This window comes from Seriola aureovittata, chromosome 11 (assembly GCF_021018895.1).
Source record: "Seriola aureovittata isolate HTS-2021-v1 ecotype China chromosome 11, ASM2101889v1, whole genome shotgun sequence".
In the NCBI taxonomy this organism is placed as follows: Eukaryota; Metazoa; Chordata; class Actinopteri; order Carangiformes; family Carangidae; genus Seriola; species Seriola aureovittata.
The window spans coordinates 10,223,018-10,243,205 of NC_079374.1; the positions used below are offsets into that span (position 1 = coordinate 10,223,018).

Consider the following 20,188-nt stretch of genomic DNA (forward strand, 5'->3'; position numbering starts at 1 on the left):
TCATCGGTACATTGAGTTGTCATGGATGCAACCATAGATGTTTTCTACTTTCTACTTAACTTTCCTTTATTGTAAGCAGTACTGGACTTCACCTTCACATTGCTGGAAGTGTGCATGTTCCCAGTCTTTCACTGAATTTTACCCAAACTCCACAAAACCTCAGTGCAGCTGCAGCTTTATTAGTTAGATCTATTATTTTTATTCTGTCCTGCCTTTACACGACAGTTTCTGCTGCTGCTGGCTTTAAGCACACGGATTCAAAAGGGTTAAACTCCTCTGTGGTAGTTGGCAGTCTACTCGTTGGAAAAGTGTAGATTATATATTAACAGATAACATGACTTTTGGATTCCTGGTGTTCATGAAAAGCCCACAAACTGACATCTGGTTAATGGGTAAAATATAGTACATATAATGTAATGAGAACCTATAGCTCTGTAGATTTGACATGTATGGGAAAAGTCAAAAGGCATGAGTCCAAAATGAATCCAATGAAAATTTAAAAACAAAAATATATTTCCCAAAGGAAACATTCATGGCAAAATATCCCCTCATTAAATATTCATGGGAATTGTTTGTTTGAATGAATGGTAACCCTGGTGAGTTCAAACATTGCTGCGATCGGATTATCTATCGGCCTTAATCTCGATATGCACAGTCCTCATCCGGGCTCTGAGAGGAATAAATTATAATCCATCAGGAAATCACACGAACCAGAGACCATCATAACTGTAACAAGTACCTCTGTTTTCCTTGAGCTGAGAAGACAAAGACTGCATTACAGTGTGTGTTTCAGCGTGCACAGACGGCTCTTCTATCAGCTGCATTCTCCTTATACGCTAGGTATGCTTCCATGCATATTGTCCTTTACGTGTAGATGATAGACAATAAATCCATGAATGGAAGGAATTAGGTAAAACCGCAGCCCAGACTCTTATGTCACTGTGGTCTGGTGACATGCTGTGTGTGGTTTGTTGCATGTAATCCAGATGTCACTGGTGTGTATTCTAACAGATGAGGATTTGTGTGATGAGGAGCCTCGTGAGAGAAGCTGCTTGGCCACACATCCAGACACAAAAGTGTGGATGCAAAGGTTTGCTTTCCATTTCCCGCTGCCCTCCCTCTCTCTGATTGTAGCCCAGTGGCCTAGATAGTGTTCCCATCTCTGAATACTGCGAGAATGTGCAGAAAGTTGGATTCACTGCTGCAGCACTGAAATCATTTCCCTGATGATATGTGTGGGAGATATCTTTGTCTCTCTCTTTTTTTTTTTTTTTTCCTATTTTAGGATTGTATTTTGATATTTGTTGACTGTGACAGTAGAGATATAGAGAAATAAAGAGGGAGGATGTCACATAGGTCCCCCAGCTGGAATCAAAGCAGGGGAACTGTAGTTTTTTGGTATAGACCTGAACCAAAAGGCCACCAGGACACCAAACTGGAAGAATCAAAATTATCTATTGTGTCCATTTTATTCATGCAAAAGTACATAGTGATGTGTGGACACACAAACGCAAAATTCATGTATTTACTCACTATTAAATATTATTTTATCTCCAGTGTCAGGTTCACCAAGGCTGGGAGATGGCTAATCCCTGGTTGGTGTTAATTTATATAAATATAGATTTAACTTTCTTAGACACATATTTGCACACACACATGCATAGTCTCCCCTCTGTGATCATACATACATACTGTGCCGTAGGCAACTCAGTGTAATATGTAAACAGTTCTATGAGCTGTAATTCCTGTATGCTTGTCCTCTTTCCAACTGGAGCTTTATTTTTTTCCCTCTACTCTCATTTCTGGGCCTAAAATCAGGTTAGCGTTTTATAAGGAGCTTAGCGCAAAGGGCCACAGTGTGCCACTAATGTAATAGAGTATCTCTCTCTCTCTCTCTCTCTCTCTCTCTCTCTCTCTCTCTCTCTCTCTCTCTCTCTCACTCATTCTCTTCTGTCCTCTTTTCTCTTTGTGCATTTGCTTACCCTGTCATAAAGTGACCTTCTCTCTCTCTCTCTCTCTCTCTCTCTTTCTCCCTGCCTGTTTTTCTTTCTCCTTCCACTTCCCTCGCTTCCTTCCCCTCTGCATCTCCCTCTATCTGCAGATGTGCACGACACAAGCCTGAGGTTTAAACATTAGGACAGTGACACAACCGAGACAAGACAACTCAGCGAAGAGAGGACGGCAAACAGGAGGAAGAGAAGCAGAGCTGCTGCTGTTAGACGTTGGGTAAATTCACTCATTTATTTTCTTCTCCATAGTGTGTGAATGTGTCTCCGTGTGTGTGTGTGTGTGTGTGTGTGTGTGTGTGTGTGTGTGTGTGTGTGTGTGTGTGTGTGTGTGTGTTTGACGGGTTCTCACATTGAGAAGGAGAAGTACTTTTCCCGTGGATGTCAGGTGAATTTTGCGCTGCAGTACCGTGATTAAGCTGTTGTTGCAGATTATGGTGCTGTGAAATCTTACAAGGATCTCTCTGCAATGCCAATAATCCAAGAGATTATCCTCTGTTTCTGCCGGGGCTATAGCTTGGCTCACTGGATGGCAAAGGTCTGGGGAATGGCCTGATTCATGAACACTTTAGTTTCATGCTGTGTGGTGGTAATTCCACTAACAAGTTGAAATATATTTGTAGGACAAGCGGTTTAAATGTTACGTAAGTCAAATGTGACATCACGTGCAACTTTTTTGGAGTGCCTTGCTGCATTTCTGTGCTTATATCTTTTTCAAGAGCCTGTTGAGTAATATGAGAGGCGCAGTGTGGTCTTTCATTCTGTGTCCATAACCTGACACATCTTGTCTTTTATCAGGCAACCATGCCGTACAGAATCAAGCTCTGTTGACACCAGTTCCTTAGGTACACAGAGAGAACTGGATGAAACATAGAAAATGTTGTATGCATATCTCAAATAGAGCACTATCTCCAGGGCAGGGTGCAAAATAGAGTCAATAAAATAAAGGAAACCAGCTCCCTGCACTGAATCTTGCATCCAGTAACACATCAACCCAATCCGGATGTTTGTCAGGCAGCCGTTGCATAAGTAAAGCTGCCTGAGAGCAAGACTTTAGTTATTGCTTTGCTCACAAAATATCATTTTAAAGTTATCCAGGCTGCACTGTGCAATGTCATATTAGAAATCCTGATACCTCCTCTGTAACCTACATAGTGTGTTTTTACTTGATGACACTGCAATGAATGTCTTTTCTGCTGAAATTTGTGCTCTTGTAAAAACTTCTTTGATTTTATTTTGTTGGATCACAAAGACATAAGTTTTCTACCCACACCCCACCAAGCTGCAGTCAAGGTTTGTACTGTTGCTGATAATGTCAATAAACCTTTGAACCTCAAGTCGTTTGCCAGATCTTCAGGCTAGCTATCACACCAGTGTAGTAAATATACAGAGAACATGCGACTGGAGTGGTCACACCTCGTTAGACGCCCTTCACCATGTGACGACGGCGTCTAAAAACTGTAGGCCTGGGGTTTATATTGTCACAGTTGCTTCTCATTATCAGTGCTGTTCTTCACACACACATATCCTGTCGTCTGCTGTGCTACTTCCTCTAGGGTTCAGACCAATGGAGTCTTTCTCTGGAGATATAGAGGAAAGCACTGAAGACATTCCAGGTGAGGTTATCCATCATGAAGTTTTACATAAGAGAATTATGGTGAAGAGCAAGCAATACATTGACAAAAATGAGCCATCAAAGTAAAAGACTTTGTCAGCATACATATGCATGTTGGATGTAACAATTAGAGTGTTTGTTTGTGTGTGTGTGTGTGTGTGTGTGTGTGTGTGTGTGTGTGTGTGTGTGTGTGTGTGTGTGTGTGTGTGTGTGAGAGCTGCTGTGACCTGGATCTTCTCCATCTCCATCTCTGTTAGGACGCAAAAAATCCAAACTCAAATCTCTGAAAACTCGTCTCTTCGGGAGGAATAAGAGAACAGGTGGAGAGGGAGACGCCAAAATCAGTCAGTCTGCCAGTGACATTACTGCAGGAAAGGGACTCGGATCAGATGAAGATTTGGTGTGAGTGTCTACATGAAAGCAAATCTTATAAATGTTTGCTCCACCGCTCCATTTTCTGTCCATACTTCTAGTCTCATCCTTCACCCTGTGTCTGTGTTTTTCCTCTCCTGCTACCTCAGATGCTCCCAGGGGACGATGGGATCACGAGCATTGTCCCATGACAGCATCTTTCTGGCTGATCAGGTCCTGACAGACACTGAACCAGCCAGGGTCTTATCCCAGGAAAATGTTCACAGCAAGATCAAAGCTCTGCAGGTACAGTCTCTTATTTGAGGTATTTTGTTGGGAAGTGGGCATTTATATATATCTTTTTTTTTAAACACCTGTGCTCTGGTATCACAGATGAAGCTTCAGCAGCAGAAGATGCATTTGGGACCGCCCCCTCTGGTTGTGCCAATCAGACGTCCAGAGGACCTGGGAAGTCGCTCAGAGGATGACAGTCTTCCGCACAGCCCCCCTGAGGTCTCAGGAGGTGATGTTACATCCCAGGGAGCCTTCACCAAGGTGATTAATCATCTCACCTTAGTGATACATGTTCAGTTATCTGCATGGTTAATCGGTCCAAGTTCTTTTAGGAGAACTTGTGGGGATGCTTTTATAATTTTGAGTGTAGCGTCTGAATGGATTAATCAATCACACTCTTCGTAGATGCATAGCCTCAATAAATGAGCTCTACTTTTCACCAATCATTATTGACATTAACATTACTCTATCAAAATGTCACACTGCTGCTCGGACCCACAGACATAGTTTAGCAACAACATGTCTGTGTCTGCTCGGCAGTGATCACATCTGTATGTGTATCTATGTGTGTCTTTGCTTTTCTGTTCTTATACAATATGTCTTGCAAGGAGGGAATTATATTTTTTATTATTGCTGATAAACCCTTTAAAAAAAGGGTCACACTACAGCTCCAATCCCAGTCTTTCCTACTGGAGCTGTAAATATTTGAAAACAGGTCAAAATATATAGTTACATTAAAAAAAAAACACCTGGGAATAAGACATTTCGGGCTTGTTGTAGGATCAGTTCATTGTCTGTTTTTTCATGGGATTTGTAGACAGTTTGAAAAATATAGATTATAGTCAGCCTTATCCTTTAAAGGAGTTATTTGTAAGTTTTGCTATTGCTACATAACCAGTGTTAGCATCAACAGCTGTTTACTTGCCAGTCTAGAAGAAACGTTGTGAGTTCAGCATCAAAGTTCGTTCCTTTACTCACCGAGAGCCGTCTCCATTGGTGGAAGCAACGCCAACGTTAACTCTTGTCTCCATCGCATCTTTTCTTCTACTGAAGTTAGCATGCTAACCAGCTAGCTCCTTCCCGTCTTGTCACTTTCTGATAGCGACTCACTGTAGCCTCCCAACTGCCCTGAAGACGTAGCGCTGCTCCGAGGCTGTATTATAACCTTTTGTCTTGTAAGCGCAATGATGGCCGAAGCTCTGGTCAAACATCAATCACCACCACCTGCGGCCGGCAAGTAACCATGTTCAGCAGTAGAGAAAACTTAAAGATAAGCCTTTTGAGGTCAGGTAGGACAGAGTCAGGTTAGGCTTTGGTCTTCAGGAATGAAAGACCATCTTAATACTGTCTTAATAATATTGCTGATGATTTTCTTGATTTCTTTTTCTTTTTTTTTTATCCCAGCCATTCTCTCGTCCACTCTCACCAATCCCCAAACCCGCACTAGCCAAGTATGTGCCCCCGACTCCATCCCATCCATTACCTCTTACTGTCCCCTCCATTTCCTCTGTTATCGAGCCCCCGTTGGACTTCAGTTCTCCAGCTCAGTTCACCCCCTGCTTAGATACCTCTGCTGCACGCCACCGGATGTCTGTGAAGCCCAGAAACCAGAGGGCCAGCACCAAGAAGAGACCCGCCGCAGTGAGTGACCGTACCTACCATCTGTCAAACAAGCAAAGCACAACTTCTTCACTTTTCTAACCAATCTTCTTTTGTTTTCTTGGCAGACTGATTCCAGGTCTGACTCCAACACCCTGAACAACATCGACCACCCTGATTATGTGAAAGAAGAAGAGCAGCGACTTGGTGCTCAAGACGAGGTGACACTGGAGACAGAACAAGAAGAGATGGACATTTCTATCACAGCTCGGCGCCTTCCTTCAAAATCCCCAGAGTTGACACATATCACATCAGAAGCAGCACCCAAATCATCCAGTCTAACTTTTTCCCAACAGGACCACACTCCTCCCGGGAGAGGGTCCTCTGTATCCTCACACATTCTTCGAGTTAAGCCTCAAAGACCGGTGGATGTAATATCTAGTGAACGACCGCATTCATCCTTTATAGAGTCAGAACTTAAAAACAAAAGGGAGAGGGATTTTGAGATACGAGTAATGTCCGACGACAAGAGGAATACTCTGAAAAAGGCTGGAATGACTGAAGACTCCTCAGACCCGCTCTCCACTATCTTCGGCTCAGTGGTGGCATTCAGGCCTTCCTCTGTTCACCAGCAGGTTCAAGGTGAGATAGAGAGCACAAGAGGAATAAAGAGACCTGCCCCAGGATCTGGGTCCTTCCATTTCTCCATCAACACTGCCAAAAACCGAGATGGAGAGAGACCCCGATCGGGCAGTTTTGCAGGAATGCTGGAACAAGCTGATGCCAGGCACAAGACTACAGGGGGAACAGAGGACAAACACTTTTCAAGCTCGAGGGAAAAGGAGGAACTTAGAGACTTACAACCCAGAGGGAACCTATTTTCTGTGGGAAGACCAAAACAAGAAGGAGCTCCACCCAAAAGCTCAGTACTTCCATGGGACAGGAGAGACAGTCTCAAAAAGACAGAATTGCCGACAGCATCTAAAAACACGGCTACAGATACAGGCACCGTAGAGAGGGAGGAGGTGGACAGCAGCCAGGAGGAGGTGGAAGAGGCAGTGGAAGCACATGAGGTCCAGGAGGAAGAGGGAAAGACGGCGTTCGGTGTTAAACTACGCTCAACATCTCAGTCGATGAGATTTCGGGCTGATGCTGCTTCGAACCATCTTTCTAAGCCACCAGTGTGTGAAGACCAATGTGACAAACAGAAAAGACAGGAAATGAGTGATAATGTTGGCTACATGTCTAAAAAGCTGCCATCAAACTTCTCTTGTACGCCATCCACCTCTGGAGACGTCCAAGTGACAGGTGAGTTTCTGAGAAATCTTTTTAATTTCGCCATGTAAAGATGTTTCATCTTAGATTCACTTAGTGACACAAATAATATTTGTTTAGTCCATACTGTGCTACAAGCCAAGGTTTAGCAGCCATATTTTTCAATCCCATGTAAGGTTAAACATTGCACCAATACCAACTTTATATGTGAAAGGAGATAAGTTTCACATAGAAAATAATCTCCACAGTGATAAGGTTTTTACTGATCACATGGGACCTTTGTACTCATTAAAATACCACCCAGGCTAACTTTAACCGTGCTGCCAAGCGTGTCTAACAGATTTGTGTGCCTCCTTAGATCCAACCCCGTCTGGCTTCTTCCTTCCAGTCAAGAATAACCTCTCATCTACTGGCGAAGCTCACATCACGCCTGCAGAAGTCCAAGCAACCTCGTCAGAGGCGAGAGAAGTAGAAACTTCCCTCACGGTGCTTCAGGAGCCCCAACCTGTCCCTCAAACAGCCTCATCTGAGGTGTCCTGGATGAGCCTAGCAATGGAAAAGACCAGAAGCCTGCAGCAGCTCTTTACTAGCAGATTCCCCAGAGATTTTACAGGCGTGCAGACTGTGGCTCGACCACAAGCACAAGTGCAGCCAACGAATCAAGCAGAGACACTGACTGGTACACAAATGCAAACACAGAGTGTAAAAATGCAACAGAGTACAACATCAGTGCAGGCTGCTGATACAGTGAAATCAACAGTGCAAAGTAGAAGTCAAGCACAGACTGTGAAACCAGTGCAACAGAAGACGTCAGCGACATCTATAGCTCTGTCAAACACCTCAAGAGAAGCGCAAACATCAAAACAAACCAATGAATCCCAGTCACACCCAGATACATCTCAGTACGCCTCACAGTATCCCACTCATCCACCTGTACAGACCCACCCACGGACAACACAGTCTCCCTCGCTCTCTTCTACACAAACAGAGGCCTCATGTCAGTTTGCACAAGGGAGTGCCACTCAGTGTCTTGCACAACCTCACCTTTCCTCGGGTCAGCATGCCGCACCCCAACAACCTGCTTGGAACAATCGAGGTCTCCACCTCACCAACCAGCTCAAACCCACGACGCCAGTCTCCACTACCTCATCAGCCACAGCCCCTCTTCCAGTGTCTGCCTTGGGTAGAGGGGAAAGAGAAGCCAACGTGCAGGAAACAGAGGGTCCATCACTCTCAGGACGACGAGCAGTTTGGGCCGGGTCAGTGGGCGAGAAGGCCGCTGTTCTGGAAAAACGGGCAGAGTGGACCGCCCCACCTGGAACCAAGGGGGTTTGTGGTGCTTCTTTGTAACCGTGTTTCATACCACGAGTGACTGTAAACTAATTTAAGGATAAGTCTGGTGATATACTGTATTTTTCTTCTTGTCAACAAATCCTCTCGATACTTTCTGCCCTGTCCACGGCGCTCTGAAACTGTGATCTTTAAATCTTTCTTTAAAAACTAATTTCCTTTAACTATTGGGCACCATAATGCATAATCATGTTTATCCTACTGAAGGAATATGTCAGCCTAAGTTGTGGCTCACTGACGTGCTTTTAAGGTTTTTGGACAACAATGGTGGTCTGTCACAGAGTTATAAGCTGTATCAGGCTTTGTCTACACATAGAATACTTGGTTTATGTCTTTTTATTGGATTTTTGACATTTAATTAAATATAAATATAGAATATTGCAAGATTTATCATTTAACTACAAGGTTTTTGGACTGTCGATCTATCCTGAGTAGATGATCTAACTCTCAGTTTTTCTCAGGGGGAATTGAAGAAAGCTCAAACAGAAGTGCAGACGTCAGCTGAATCCCCTGCCTTGGCCAAAACCACACCTCTAAGCAAAGACACGAAACCAGAAGGAAGGCAAGGGGTAAAACTTGCAGGTGTGTTGACATACAGTATATTACTCATAATGACACCTGTAAAAATATTTATAGGTATTCAGCATCTCCATCTGCAGCAATTTGACACTTTTTTTTTTTTTTTCAGAGTCAAGCCCCACAAGAGTTCCAGACAGGCCACGAGAGGAGAAATGGCTCCGGAAAAACATTGCATCTTCATCGCCCTCATCGTCACCCACACAGCCATCAGTGCTGCAGTCCATGTCTGAGAGTGGCCAGCCATCCTGGATGGAACTGGCGAAGAGGAAATCAATGGCCTGGAGCGACAAGACCATGGACTAAGAAGGAAAACAGACAGATATACAGAGTATGCAAACAAGGATATGAACAGCCCTGCAGACCTTTATCAAGGTTAATGAGTTGGATGTTTGCTGAGACTGATGTTGATACAACTCTTTGGTAATTTATGTAGTAAAGCTGATGTGTGTTGAATTGTATTTAATTGTAAAGTGTTAATGTTATACTGGAAGATGGAGAGAGAGTATATGTTGAAAGGTTCACTATAATCCCTCTCCACCACAACCACTTTAAGATAAAGGGTATTTCTGAATAATGTTTTATCTGATTCAGCATTTCACTGCTGTTAATACTTTATGTTAAAGAATAAAAAAAATAATTTTAAACTTTTTTTGTCACTTGTTAAGTCCCTTTATGTAACATGGCTAAGCCCCAGGAGCCCAGTACAATATACACATTATACTGCCTTAATAACACCAGAAATGACCTAAAACAACGCTTAGCTAGTTGAAATGAAGCAATAACGAGTGAATGTGGAAAATGAAAAATTTTAACTAATTGGAGCCTTTTTTCAAACCTTCATTGCAAGAATGTCTGATAACGGTTCAACTCTGCAGTGATGTATAAATATATAATAGGAAATCAATTTGCAAACTAATTTGGTGTACTTTTTCACAGCAGTCAATTTGACATGACACAGTAGGAAAAGCAGAGGTGTAAATGCTAAAACAAATGATAGCTGACATCCAGTTAGCTGCTTTGGTTCATGGCTCACTGTCACACTGTCATGGGACACTTGAGTAGAACAGAGCCATCATTAATGTTGATAGTAACACCTGTGCTTTTCCTACTATGACAATTCAAAATGTGTGCGGTGAAAAAGGCCATGTAACGACCGTACACAGCCCTGGTTCACCCACAGGTGTTTCCACTTGTTTTCCCTGATTAGATTAAGCCTCCTCTCAGCACTGTGCGAGTGTGGACAGAGTGCACCTGATTGCTGTCGCTATCAGTCTCCTTCAGTCAGCCACTTCTGCACCTGTTTGGGCTGGAGATGGTTTGGCCATAACAGGGAAATGAGTGGTGAACAGTTTGTTTTTTCAGAGGGCTAATCAGACAATAGGTTATAGTATCCAGTATTTCACGGAAAATGTGAAAATGTATCCACTGGAGGGTCCTGAGACTTTCTAAGCACATAATTGGTTTGGTAACATCATCTGCAAACTGACAATTATTTTCTTTCGATGATTTATCCCTTTTTATTTAAAATGCCCTTTAAAGAATACAACACTGGTGTTCATTACATTTTATAGAGTAATTAATAAATACCTGTGTGTGTGTGTGTTTTCAAAGTATTAAGGGGCCCATGATTTAAATAACATCTTCAATGCAAAACTTTGCTGTTTTTTTTTGTTTTTTTTTAAGGTAAGTAGCCATAGATGTGAAATGTAGTGGGGTAGAGAAAGTGCAATATTTATCTCTAAAATCTAATGGCGTATAAGTCAAAACAATATGCACGACGTGTTTAAAAGAGTTCTACCAAATACTTTTTTTTTGCAGATATAAAAATCTGTATGTTTTATGTCATAAATGCCTCAGTGGGTTAATTACAATTTCAATTTCCCCGGTTTGTCAGTAGGGGTCGGTGTAGACATGCTCTCTATCTTACAAAATCTCCTCGTGTTACGAAAGCACATACACGTGAGTTTGTAAACAAGAGAGTGAGTGGATGAGCGCGGCCATTCCCCGAGCTCCATGATATGAAGGCCTGCTACTTTCCCCTGGCAGTATTTGCCAATGTGCTGTGTCTGTGTCAAAGCTACACGTTGAGGAGCTCGGTGTCCTGGGTCGTGTCCTCCAACGATGTAGTGGAGGACGCGGACCTGTCGGAGGAGGTCGCCCCGGCATTGCTGGTGGACAGTGCGGGGCTGTGGAAGCAGGCGTATCCGTCCTCCAACGTCCTCGGAGACAGCGTGGAGAGCCCCGGAGAGCTGGTCAAGCCCGAAAACGACAATGTGGCGCAGCTGTCCTCACGTTTGTTTTCATATCGGCTGGAGAAGGTGAAGAAGTCCGCCAGCAGCTCTCCTCCCCCGCACCAGGAGACCGCCAGGACTGCTAGATACATAGCTCATTACAGTGACTGGGGACATCTGTCCACCATTTCAACCCAAGACAAGGTAACACACACTAATATATAGGTTTCCTCTGGGCTGGGACATCCTAATGTATGTGTAAATTAAGTCAATGCATTTCAGTATTTAAAACAAGTGTAGGTAAGGAACAATCCTCAAAGTCAGTGAACCAAACACTGAGGGAACTTCAGCAGAGCCAGGACAGCAGCATAGGATTTAGAAATACTGAGGTCGAGTGGTGGAAAGCAAAGTACATTTACGCAAGTAAGAACATTTTTTAAGCTACTTTATTATTCCCAATGCATGCATCTTCACACTTACACTGAGGGGAATATTGTACACTACATGTGTCTATAGTTACTTTTACATGTATGCACAAAATATGATGCATTATTATTGAGTTAAGGCCCTGCACACTGACTCAGTGTTTTCATTTATGTGGCTGATTACACTTATGATTGGAGTTGTGTGGAGTTATACTTGGGCTTTATGGAAGGCCAACATGTGTCAGTGAGAATGAGAAAGTTGTGACTTGTACCTCAACAAAATTAAAAAAGCCCCTGAAGGCCACACACATTTATATTCTAATATATATATATATATTATATATATATATATATTATATATATATATATATATATATATATATATATATAGTCAAATGCTTTAAGTTAAAAAGTAATGGATAAAGTGTATAAAATACTCGTGGTAGTTTTCTTAAATTGTAGAATGTAAACCCTTAAAATTCCTATAATGAATACTGAGGTCATGACATCAGTGTCCTCACTGGTAGCTTTGGTTCAGTGATCACCAATTGCACAGCAAGTAATTGAAAAAATCACAACATTTAACATTATATTTCTTAATTTTACACTGAGGCCACATCCTAGGTATTTTTTGTGATTCTTTTTTGAGAAACTTACATTTGAAAATTTACACATGAGTAATTTATAAGCTGAGATTGATATTTTTGGTGGTGAAGCCTCCGAAATAGCACACTTTAAGTTAAATATATATATATATATATTATATTATACTTTATAATCAATATATGCAAACACTGTAAATCCCACCCTATGCCAGAAATATGAGAATAAAGACTTGTGTCTAACTGTGTTGTTTTTCTAAATTTAGCTACCAAACAACAAAAATGTGTCTTTACAATAATTAAATGCACTTATGAAATCACCCCAAGGTCTAGGGCTGCAATTATTATTTTCATTACAGATTAATCTGTTGATTATTTTATCAGTGAATCTATTATGGTGAAAATTTGTTGGTAGGATTTTAGAAATACTGAGGTCATGAACCCCCCAAAGGCACATCCCAGCACTCTCAAAATTTTAACCAGAAACCAAAAAGAATGTTAATGGTTATTTATAACTTAATTTTATTTTCATACAGAACAACAGGAATGATACAAATGCTCATGTTGATTCCTCTCCCTTATTATAACTGATATTAGCGTTCATGTTCTGTACAACACTACTGGTCTTACCCTACCAGATATTTGTATGTGTGAAAGATTTTTCCTATTAGTCATAGTTGTAGCAGTCATTTTAGAAGTACCCTCCACCCACATTTTGAAAACACCTGAAACTTTTCCATTAATTTGGATACTTCTCCGTTTTAATTTATTCAAGTCACTTCAATTATATTTTTTATTTAAAAACAGGATCTCTACAATGGCCTAAAGTGTTATTTACTCCTCCACCATTAAATTCTGTTTATATTTCATCATTGGCGCTTCAGGTAACAACATTTTTCCCCCACTACACTGTGTATGATAATATAATGCAATGCGCTGCTTTTATTTTATTATTAACACAGAAACACACAGTATCCATCTCTACATCTTCATTGCTGAATTTGCTATGAAACTAGGTGTTTTGGTAACATCATGCTTGTTGCACAGATCAAAGGTCTCCCCTTTGGGAACATCTTCTCAGTCAGTGATGGACCATTGGACAACAGCACTGGAGTTATCTACTTCTATGTGACTCCAATGGACAACACTGTGTCAGACCTGAAAAGTAACCCCTCTGCTTCTCTCACCTTCTCAGAGGCAGAGGGGGAGTTCTGCAGGTAAGCTCCACTGAAGTCATGGCCACATTCATTTACTAAAAATGAACTGCTGGGCCCCCATTAAGTCCCAGTTCTTCCCACACGGGAGGCAGGAAATACTACCTTGGCTCAAGGTTTGCTGTATGGTAATTTGATTATACACAAATTATTTTAGTAACAAAGCATAAAATTTAAATAATGAAGGTCTTAAAATGAACTAACTTAAGATTGGCCTGTCTTAACGCACAGCCTCAAGATTAGGTAATGAAGGACCCACTGGCTGCAGGATTCTAGTAGTTCTTATTTTCAAACAAATTCCCAATATAATCAGTACAGATCCATTTACATACAGTCTGGAGCCTGTCGTGTCCTGGACAGTTTCCCACTTTGTGTGGCTGGTCCAAGAATTTATTGAATTATGACTGAGTTTCTGAAAGGCTGGGAAAAAGTATGCGTGTGCGTGTGCGTGTTACAATGGTAACATGGTCTTCTGTGTCTCAAGGCAAATGGTGTATGATCCAGAGGATCCAAGATGTGCTCGACTCACATTAACAGGGAAGATGGTGGAGGTGGCCCCAGAGGAGCTTGCATTTGCAAAGGAGGCCATGTTCTCAAGGTAAAACTGAGGAAAAACAAAGAGATTTGGCACATGTGCAGTATGATCATGTGTTGCTGTTGTTTTTGTAGACATCCTGTGATGGCAAAGTGGCCAGTGGGACACAAGTGGTTCTTTATGAAGCTGGAATTGATCCAGGTCTGGCTGCAGGACTGGATTGGCGGCACATCCCTCATTCCATTGGAGGACTACTTTAAAGCTACACCCTTCTGAGAATACCCCTCCCTCTGCATCACGTCAGCCTACAGAAACAGATCGGTTCAGCTGTCTACAGGACGCACATCACTCTAATAAGGCGTGACAGTTCACAAAGGAGCAATGTTCAAAGAATATTTTAAACATTTTTTTCAGTTATTTTTGCTATTTTAACACTTTGAAAGTGAATATTCTTCACACCCACTTTTTCTCTTTTGCCACGCAACTCGGTTTCCTGTGTTTGGTGTGTGAATGTATTTTAAGTCAGTAAGCTTATTAAATTCAATGTTCACAGTCATCACAGCTGCTATAGAACATTCTGCCATTTAATGTATTCTTTTTAAACATTGATTACTATTTTATGGGTTTGCATCAAACTATGTGCGCTGTTTTGAAAAATAAATGAATGTTAGCACCTGGGTTTGAGTCCGACTCCATGTCATCCCCTCTCTCTCTCTCCCTCCCTGACCTTCCTGTCTATCTCTCACTGTCATATCAGAATAAATGCCCAAAAAATAACTAAAAAAAAAAAGAAAATCTCTTCTCAAGGTCCATTTAGCAGCTGTTGCTGGCTTTCTTCATTAGCAGATAGAATTTTAGATGTGCAAAGGTTTTGTAGCACCTTGTTCAACTGGCATATTCATCTGCAGGTAAGAATCATGTGATGATCAAAAGCCTTAGAGCTGTTAACTAAATGGGCTTTGGGGTGAAATTGTTTTGTCAGCTGCTGTTTTCAAGGTCAAGAATGAACTTTAATTAAATTAGCATTATGCTCTGACACTGTGCACACACAGCTTGTCTGACGCATAATTGCAAAATGTAATGCTTATTAGAGACTGGTTCTACAGTCATGCATAGTGCAAGATAAAAAGACAGTGAATGGAATAAGAAATTATAGATTTTTTTATTTTGACTATAGAGTCTCCACTCACTCCACATTTCTTTTATATTAGAAATGGCCCCCACAATTGACATTTAAACATGAAATCTTATCATCAAATGTGAAGACGTTTCTTGATGTTAAAGGGCGTATCTAATTATCGAGTGCTGTATGCAGACATTTGATGGAACAGATAATGCATACAGATAACATCTACATTAAAGCAGCTGAAAACAAGGCCACTAGATGGCGTGCTTTCTGCTTGTAGCGTGAAAAGCCACTGCAGTTTAGTGGATCACAGAAGTTGTTCACTTTATGGCAGAGGTCACTAGACAGGTTTCAACCATGGGACAGTTTTTTCAGCATTGGTCAGCCTTTTGCAGTTGTGGTGTCTGTTTTCAGTATTTTTGTTTATTCGTTTTAAAAAATAATTACGAATTAGGCATTACATTTAATGTAAAACCGTTTCGATGGAATAATACAGTCTTGCACCACATTTTCTGTGTGTTTAGGCTATTTGAAACAGAGAAAACTAAAGCAATTTAATAAACAACTTTACATCATATGAGTTCAATATTAATATATAACAATAACAATATATTTAGATATATATATACCTATAATAAAGTTCTAAATCCAGATTTTGGCCAGTGAGGGTGAGGAATCCGTCTGATAATTTAATGATCAATCAAATTAAGTAGACATTAATTATATGGAGTAAATCTAGGGCTTGTCGGGCCCGGTCCGTAATTCAGCCCTGACTGAATCGACTTTCCAGACTATAATTGCTTTATTTTGAAAGTTGTTACCGGAAGACTTGCTCGTGCATGCTGTCATGTGAACGCTACTTAGTTAGATTACAGAAAGCGTTAAATGCAGATTTTTTAAATCAGTTTGTAACCGTTAGTTCGTTTTCGGATTGGGAATTAACTGAAATGGACGGCCTTTAGGCGTGAAATTTTCCCGGACGAACAGCAACAAAAAGTCGTGGTCTCCTCTGCTTTTGTTTTGGTAATAAGCAGGTTGACGGACCCCGGCGGTGGTTACCAGCGGAGTTTCAACTTAATGTTAGCTCGGCTGCTAACTAGCTAACACAGACTGTGTCGCAGTGGTGGCAGTCGACAGGTCGACCGGCTAGCATGGCAGGTAAAACTTAGTGACTAGGTTGAAGAGATAAGACGAAGCTCGGGTAGTTAGCAACACGCTGCTTGTATTTTTTTATTCATCTGTTGCCAGTTGAAGCGGAATTTGAGGCGTAGCCTCTCGGACCCCGTCAGAGGAAGATCAGCCTATCCCAGAGGATCAGCCGTCACACGCGAAATGCTTTCTACTTGTTAACTTGTAGCCAACGACTGGCTGCGAAAATTACAATGGGTTATATCGGCAGCTAGCCTCTTAACCGACCATGTAAGTCGTTTTGTCACGAAAAGCAGTTGACTCGTGACTGATCGCTCCAGGACGGTACAGGAGGAGCCCTCCGAATAACGACAAGAGCAGACGCACCGACTCTGAGGGTACATCCGAGCACCCCCCACCCCTCCTCCCAGTGCAGAGGTCCGTGCTCACAGTCCTGTTAATTGGAGCGTTTTTTTTTTTTTTTTAACCATTTGACGCCCCCATATGCCTGCGCCTACGCCCGTGTCAACATCCTGAAGGCGGAGAGAGACGGAGGGAGGGAGGCGACGGCAGCTCCGGGGTCCCCGACAGTCAGCCGAGGAGAGGCATCGCTGAAATGAGATGAGGCTCAGAAATGGAACTGTGGCCACTGCGATTATTTTCTTCACGTCTTTCCTCAGCCTGTCCTGGTACACAGCGTGGCAGAATGGCAAAGGTAGGTTAAGCACCCCTGTCATAATGGCTACCACACAAATACATGCTGTAATTGGCATTTACAAGACGCGACTTTAGTAAGGCCTGGTTAACAGATTGGCAGACATCAAGCTGACGTGGGTCCTGAAGAATGTACAGCAGGTGTTACCCGTTCACCTGGAATCCAGGATTCTGTTCAGCAGAATGGTATTTAGAGGCAACGTGTCATACCTCACACAATCTTGGTGTAAAGTACATTATGCAAGGGTTAACTGTTGTAATATTTAGCCTTTCTAAACGGGTTCTTGTGTATTGTTTTTATGTTATTGTATTACTGTTCCCCCTGATGTATGACAGCACAGTAGATCTGTAGTCAATCCTCATCTCACCTCATCAACCTCAATCAATTAGGGATAATTTAGTATGTCCTCATCAGTTTAAAGCACTGGCAGCACAGTTTGCAACATCTCTTCATAATAATGCCATTCAATGCCAAAGTCTTTTACCCATTACCCATATTTACATGTCCTGTCAAACATCTGGACTCAGGCTCATTACACAAGTGTGTTTGAGTTTCTATTGTATGTAAGTGCTGAGTGTTTACATTCTAGGCGTGACCTAACCTGCGCGGGGAGGGTTATGGGCCTTAGTGACTTATCAACCGGTGTAAACAATTGCAGCCTTTAGATAAATTCCAGGCCATGGCCTTCATGTTGTGATTATTGTTGAGCTTGATTAAGTATTTTCCCTTTACATGTCCACTGAGTGCCAGCAGGGATTGTCCCATGGCTGGATAAAAGTGAGTGTGTGATAAGCAAAGGTCAAGTCAAAATGCCCTCTGTTCTGTCTTGTGCACCTGTTGATAGTACAGTGGGTTTGTAGTCAGAATAGGGATCTTGATAGCAAACCCTTCTGTTCAATTTTACTGGTTAGTAGTTTTCTATAAGTTAGAAAAAAGTACCCTTTTTTCTGCACTTCACAGTTGTGTAGGAAAATACACAAATGTGATAGTGTGTGCCCATTTGACATGCATTTTGACCCCGAATTGTAATATATTTAAGGATTTAGAGGACTTTTTGTCCTAATATCCTAAACATCCTATTCAAGGACACTCAGTAGGCCATGTTCACAGCAAAGATGTTGACTTGTCATGTTACTATCAACATTAATGATGGCTCCATTGTATTGAAGTCTCTCAGTGAGCCATAATAATGTGACAGTGCACAATACCAGGAGCTGAAGCAAAAATTACATTCAGCCATCATTCATTTTCTTATTTACACATGTGCTGCTCCTGTTTTGACATGTTGAAATTTCTGAATGGCTGAATGTCTAAAAGGCCTATGATCTAAAAGCAAATGGGCTGGCCTGTACAGTGGCAGAGAGAGGTCAACGCAGTTTGTTTCAGTGCAAACTGAAACAAATAGACAAAACACCATAAAAGGAGGGACATTTTTTCCTTTGGTCGCATGCTGTCAAATGTGTTGTCAAACATGCTGCAAATACAGTAAGACTGCAAGTCAGACACTACAACAGAACACAGAACAGAAGCTTCCAGAGTAAAATGCTGGCCATTATTAAATGGCCAACAATTGTAGCCAGTATCTCCAAAAATAAAACTGCAAATTTTTGAACAGTATTAACAATGGTCACCATATTTGTCTTTTTTGCAAAATCATTTTGTGTTGTGTTGACTTTGTGAATTTGCTTGTTTTCTGTATGCAGCAAGTTTCTAAATGCCCCATGTGTCTTAATGATTTGGTGAATATGTGTCTTGACTTGGTTGTTTTGCTTATTTGGAGTGTTTCTTTCGCAAATGCTGCCTTTTGTGTTGTTAAAGATGCTCTTTTTATAAATTTTTATTTTTATAACATATTGAAAATAGCAAGCCTGTTTGTTCAATCGAGGGTTGATTTTAGTTTAGACTACAAAATGTGACAAATGTTTATGTTCTGGGGGCAAGCCGGGTGTGAGCAGTAATAAAGAGCTCTTTTTGGCCTTATAATGAAACCTCGAGTATTGATTTATACCATAAACTCTGGGCAACTTTAATTTATGTGAGGGCAAGCAACACAAATAGCTCTCATTCTTTGTGCACATCGCTTGGCTGTTTTGTTTCTTTTTGTGACCGAAATCAAATTTAACACTTAAGTAATCCTAGCTGGGGGAAGGGGGCAAACAAAGAGATACAGTAGACACTGATCACGTCTTCCAAAGCCCCCAATTCAAATATTATATACTCACATGTACATTTACATGCTTGCAGGAAAGGACTGTGTTACTTAAAGATACCCGAAACTGAATATTTATTAGCGTATCAGTTATATCCTCAGCGCGTATTTCCATATAATAATCCCAGGACACGGTATTGCCTTCAAGTGTGGGCTTTACCTGCATCAACATCACAAGCTTTATTCATGTACCATGTGTTGCGCTGTCTCCCTGCCTCTATGTGTTTGTGCTGTTTCTTGTCTTAACATGAGATGTTTTAATACCGTTTTTTCTTTCTTTTTTGTAAACATATGAGCCTCTTTCATGTCCCCTATCATTTCTCCCTGCAGTTACAGATGGTTTCTCCTCTTGATGCTGCCTAGCGTGGGTGTTTAAAATTGACTTGGCCTCCGGCATTGAGTCATTCTAAAAGAGAAAAATATCAGAACCTTTTCACGTAGTTGTATATTTGTATTTATGCTCATGACTGTGTTGTATGATTCAATTATTGTAGCCTATAAAGACACCATTGGTGTTTGTTTCATGGCGTATTGGGGTAGAGAGGTAATCCTGGGCAAAGTTTTTATTTTTGTTTTCTTGCCCAACTCTTTGCTTCCGACAGCCTGTCTTGTTCCTAGTTGCTTGACTGCTGTGAATGAGAGCTGTGCCAGTCAGCTGTCCAAACACTCCATGTTGAATGACTCTCCAGAGTGTGTACTTCTCTGTCAGAGCCTGCCCTATTCCCTAGTGAGAGACTGCACTCTGATATCTCCGTGGTTATGTCTCAAGTAGACCTTAACAATATTGACCAACAGGATAAATATGAATAACAATGCTGGGGCTTTAGATTGGGATGAGACATAAATTTGATGTAGCAATGTAGAGAGATGCTTTCTTTTGCGATTTGTTATCACTACATTGTTGCAGTTTAAGCCTTGCAGAGCATTGTCTCTT

General features: G+C 41.5%; 3 protein-coding genes across 3 annotated transcripts in view; all 3 read left to right on the forward strand.

Annotated features, from left to right (window-relative positions):
- The first annotated feature begins 1,989 nt into the window (after nucleotides 1-1,989).
- Nucleotides 1,990-9,676, forward strand: cracdla (cracd like a). The gene is made up of 10 exons (XM_056388640.1): nucleotides 1,990-2,226; nucleotides 3,563-3,622; nucleotides 3,879-4,023; nucleotides 4,143-4,278; nucleotides 4,366-4,527; nucleotides 5,671-5,907; nucleotides 5,994-7,173; nucleotides 7,499-8,469; nucleotides 8,952-9,072; nucleotides 9,179-9,676. Exons 2-10 carry the CDS (start codon nucleotides 3,574-3,576, stop codon nucleotides 9,370-9,372), a joined length of 3,195 nt encoding a protein of 1,064 aa, XP_056244615.1. The 5' UTR covers nucleotides 1,990-2,226; nucleotides 3,563-3,573; the 3' UTR covers nucleotides 9,373-9,676.
- A 1,349-nt stretch (nucleotides 9,677-11,025) lies between these two features.
- Nucleotides 11,026-14,754, forward strand: creg2 (cellular repressor of E1A-stimulated genes 2). The gene is made up of 4 exons (XM_056388465.1): nucleotides 11,026-11,504; nucleotides 13,375-13,544; nucleotides 14,026-14,139; nucleotides 14,211-14,754. Exons 1-4 carry the CDS (start codon nucleotides 11,088-11,090, stop codon nucleotides 14,350-14,352), a joined length of 843 nt encoding a protein of 280 aa, XP_056244440.1. The 5' UTR covers nucleotides 11,026-11,087; the 3' UTR covers nucleotides 14,353-14,754.
- A 1,309-nt stretch (nucleotides 14,755-16,063) lies between these two features.
- mgat4a (alpha-1,3-mannosyl-glycoprotein 4-beta-N-acetylglucosaminyltransferase A) overlaps nucleotides 16,064-20,188 on the forward strand; it is a 30,282-nt gene continuing 26,157 nt past the window's right edge. The window contains exon 1 of the mRNA XM_056388955.1: nucleotides 16,064-17,045. Coding sequence (XP_056244930.1) covers nucleotides 16,952-17,045 — 94 coding nt within the window. The 5' untranslated portion in view covers nucleotides 16,064-16,951. The remainder of the gene's footprint in view (nucleotides 17,046-20,188) is intronic.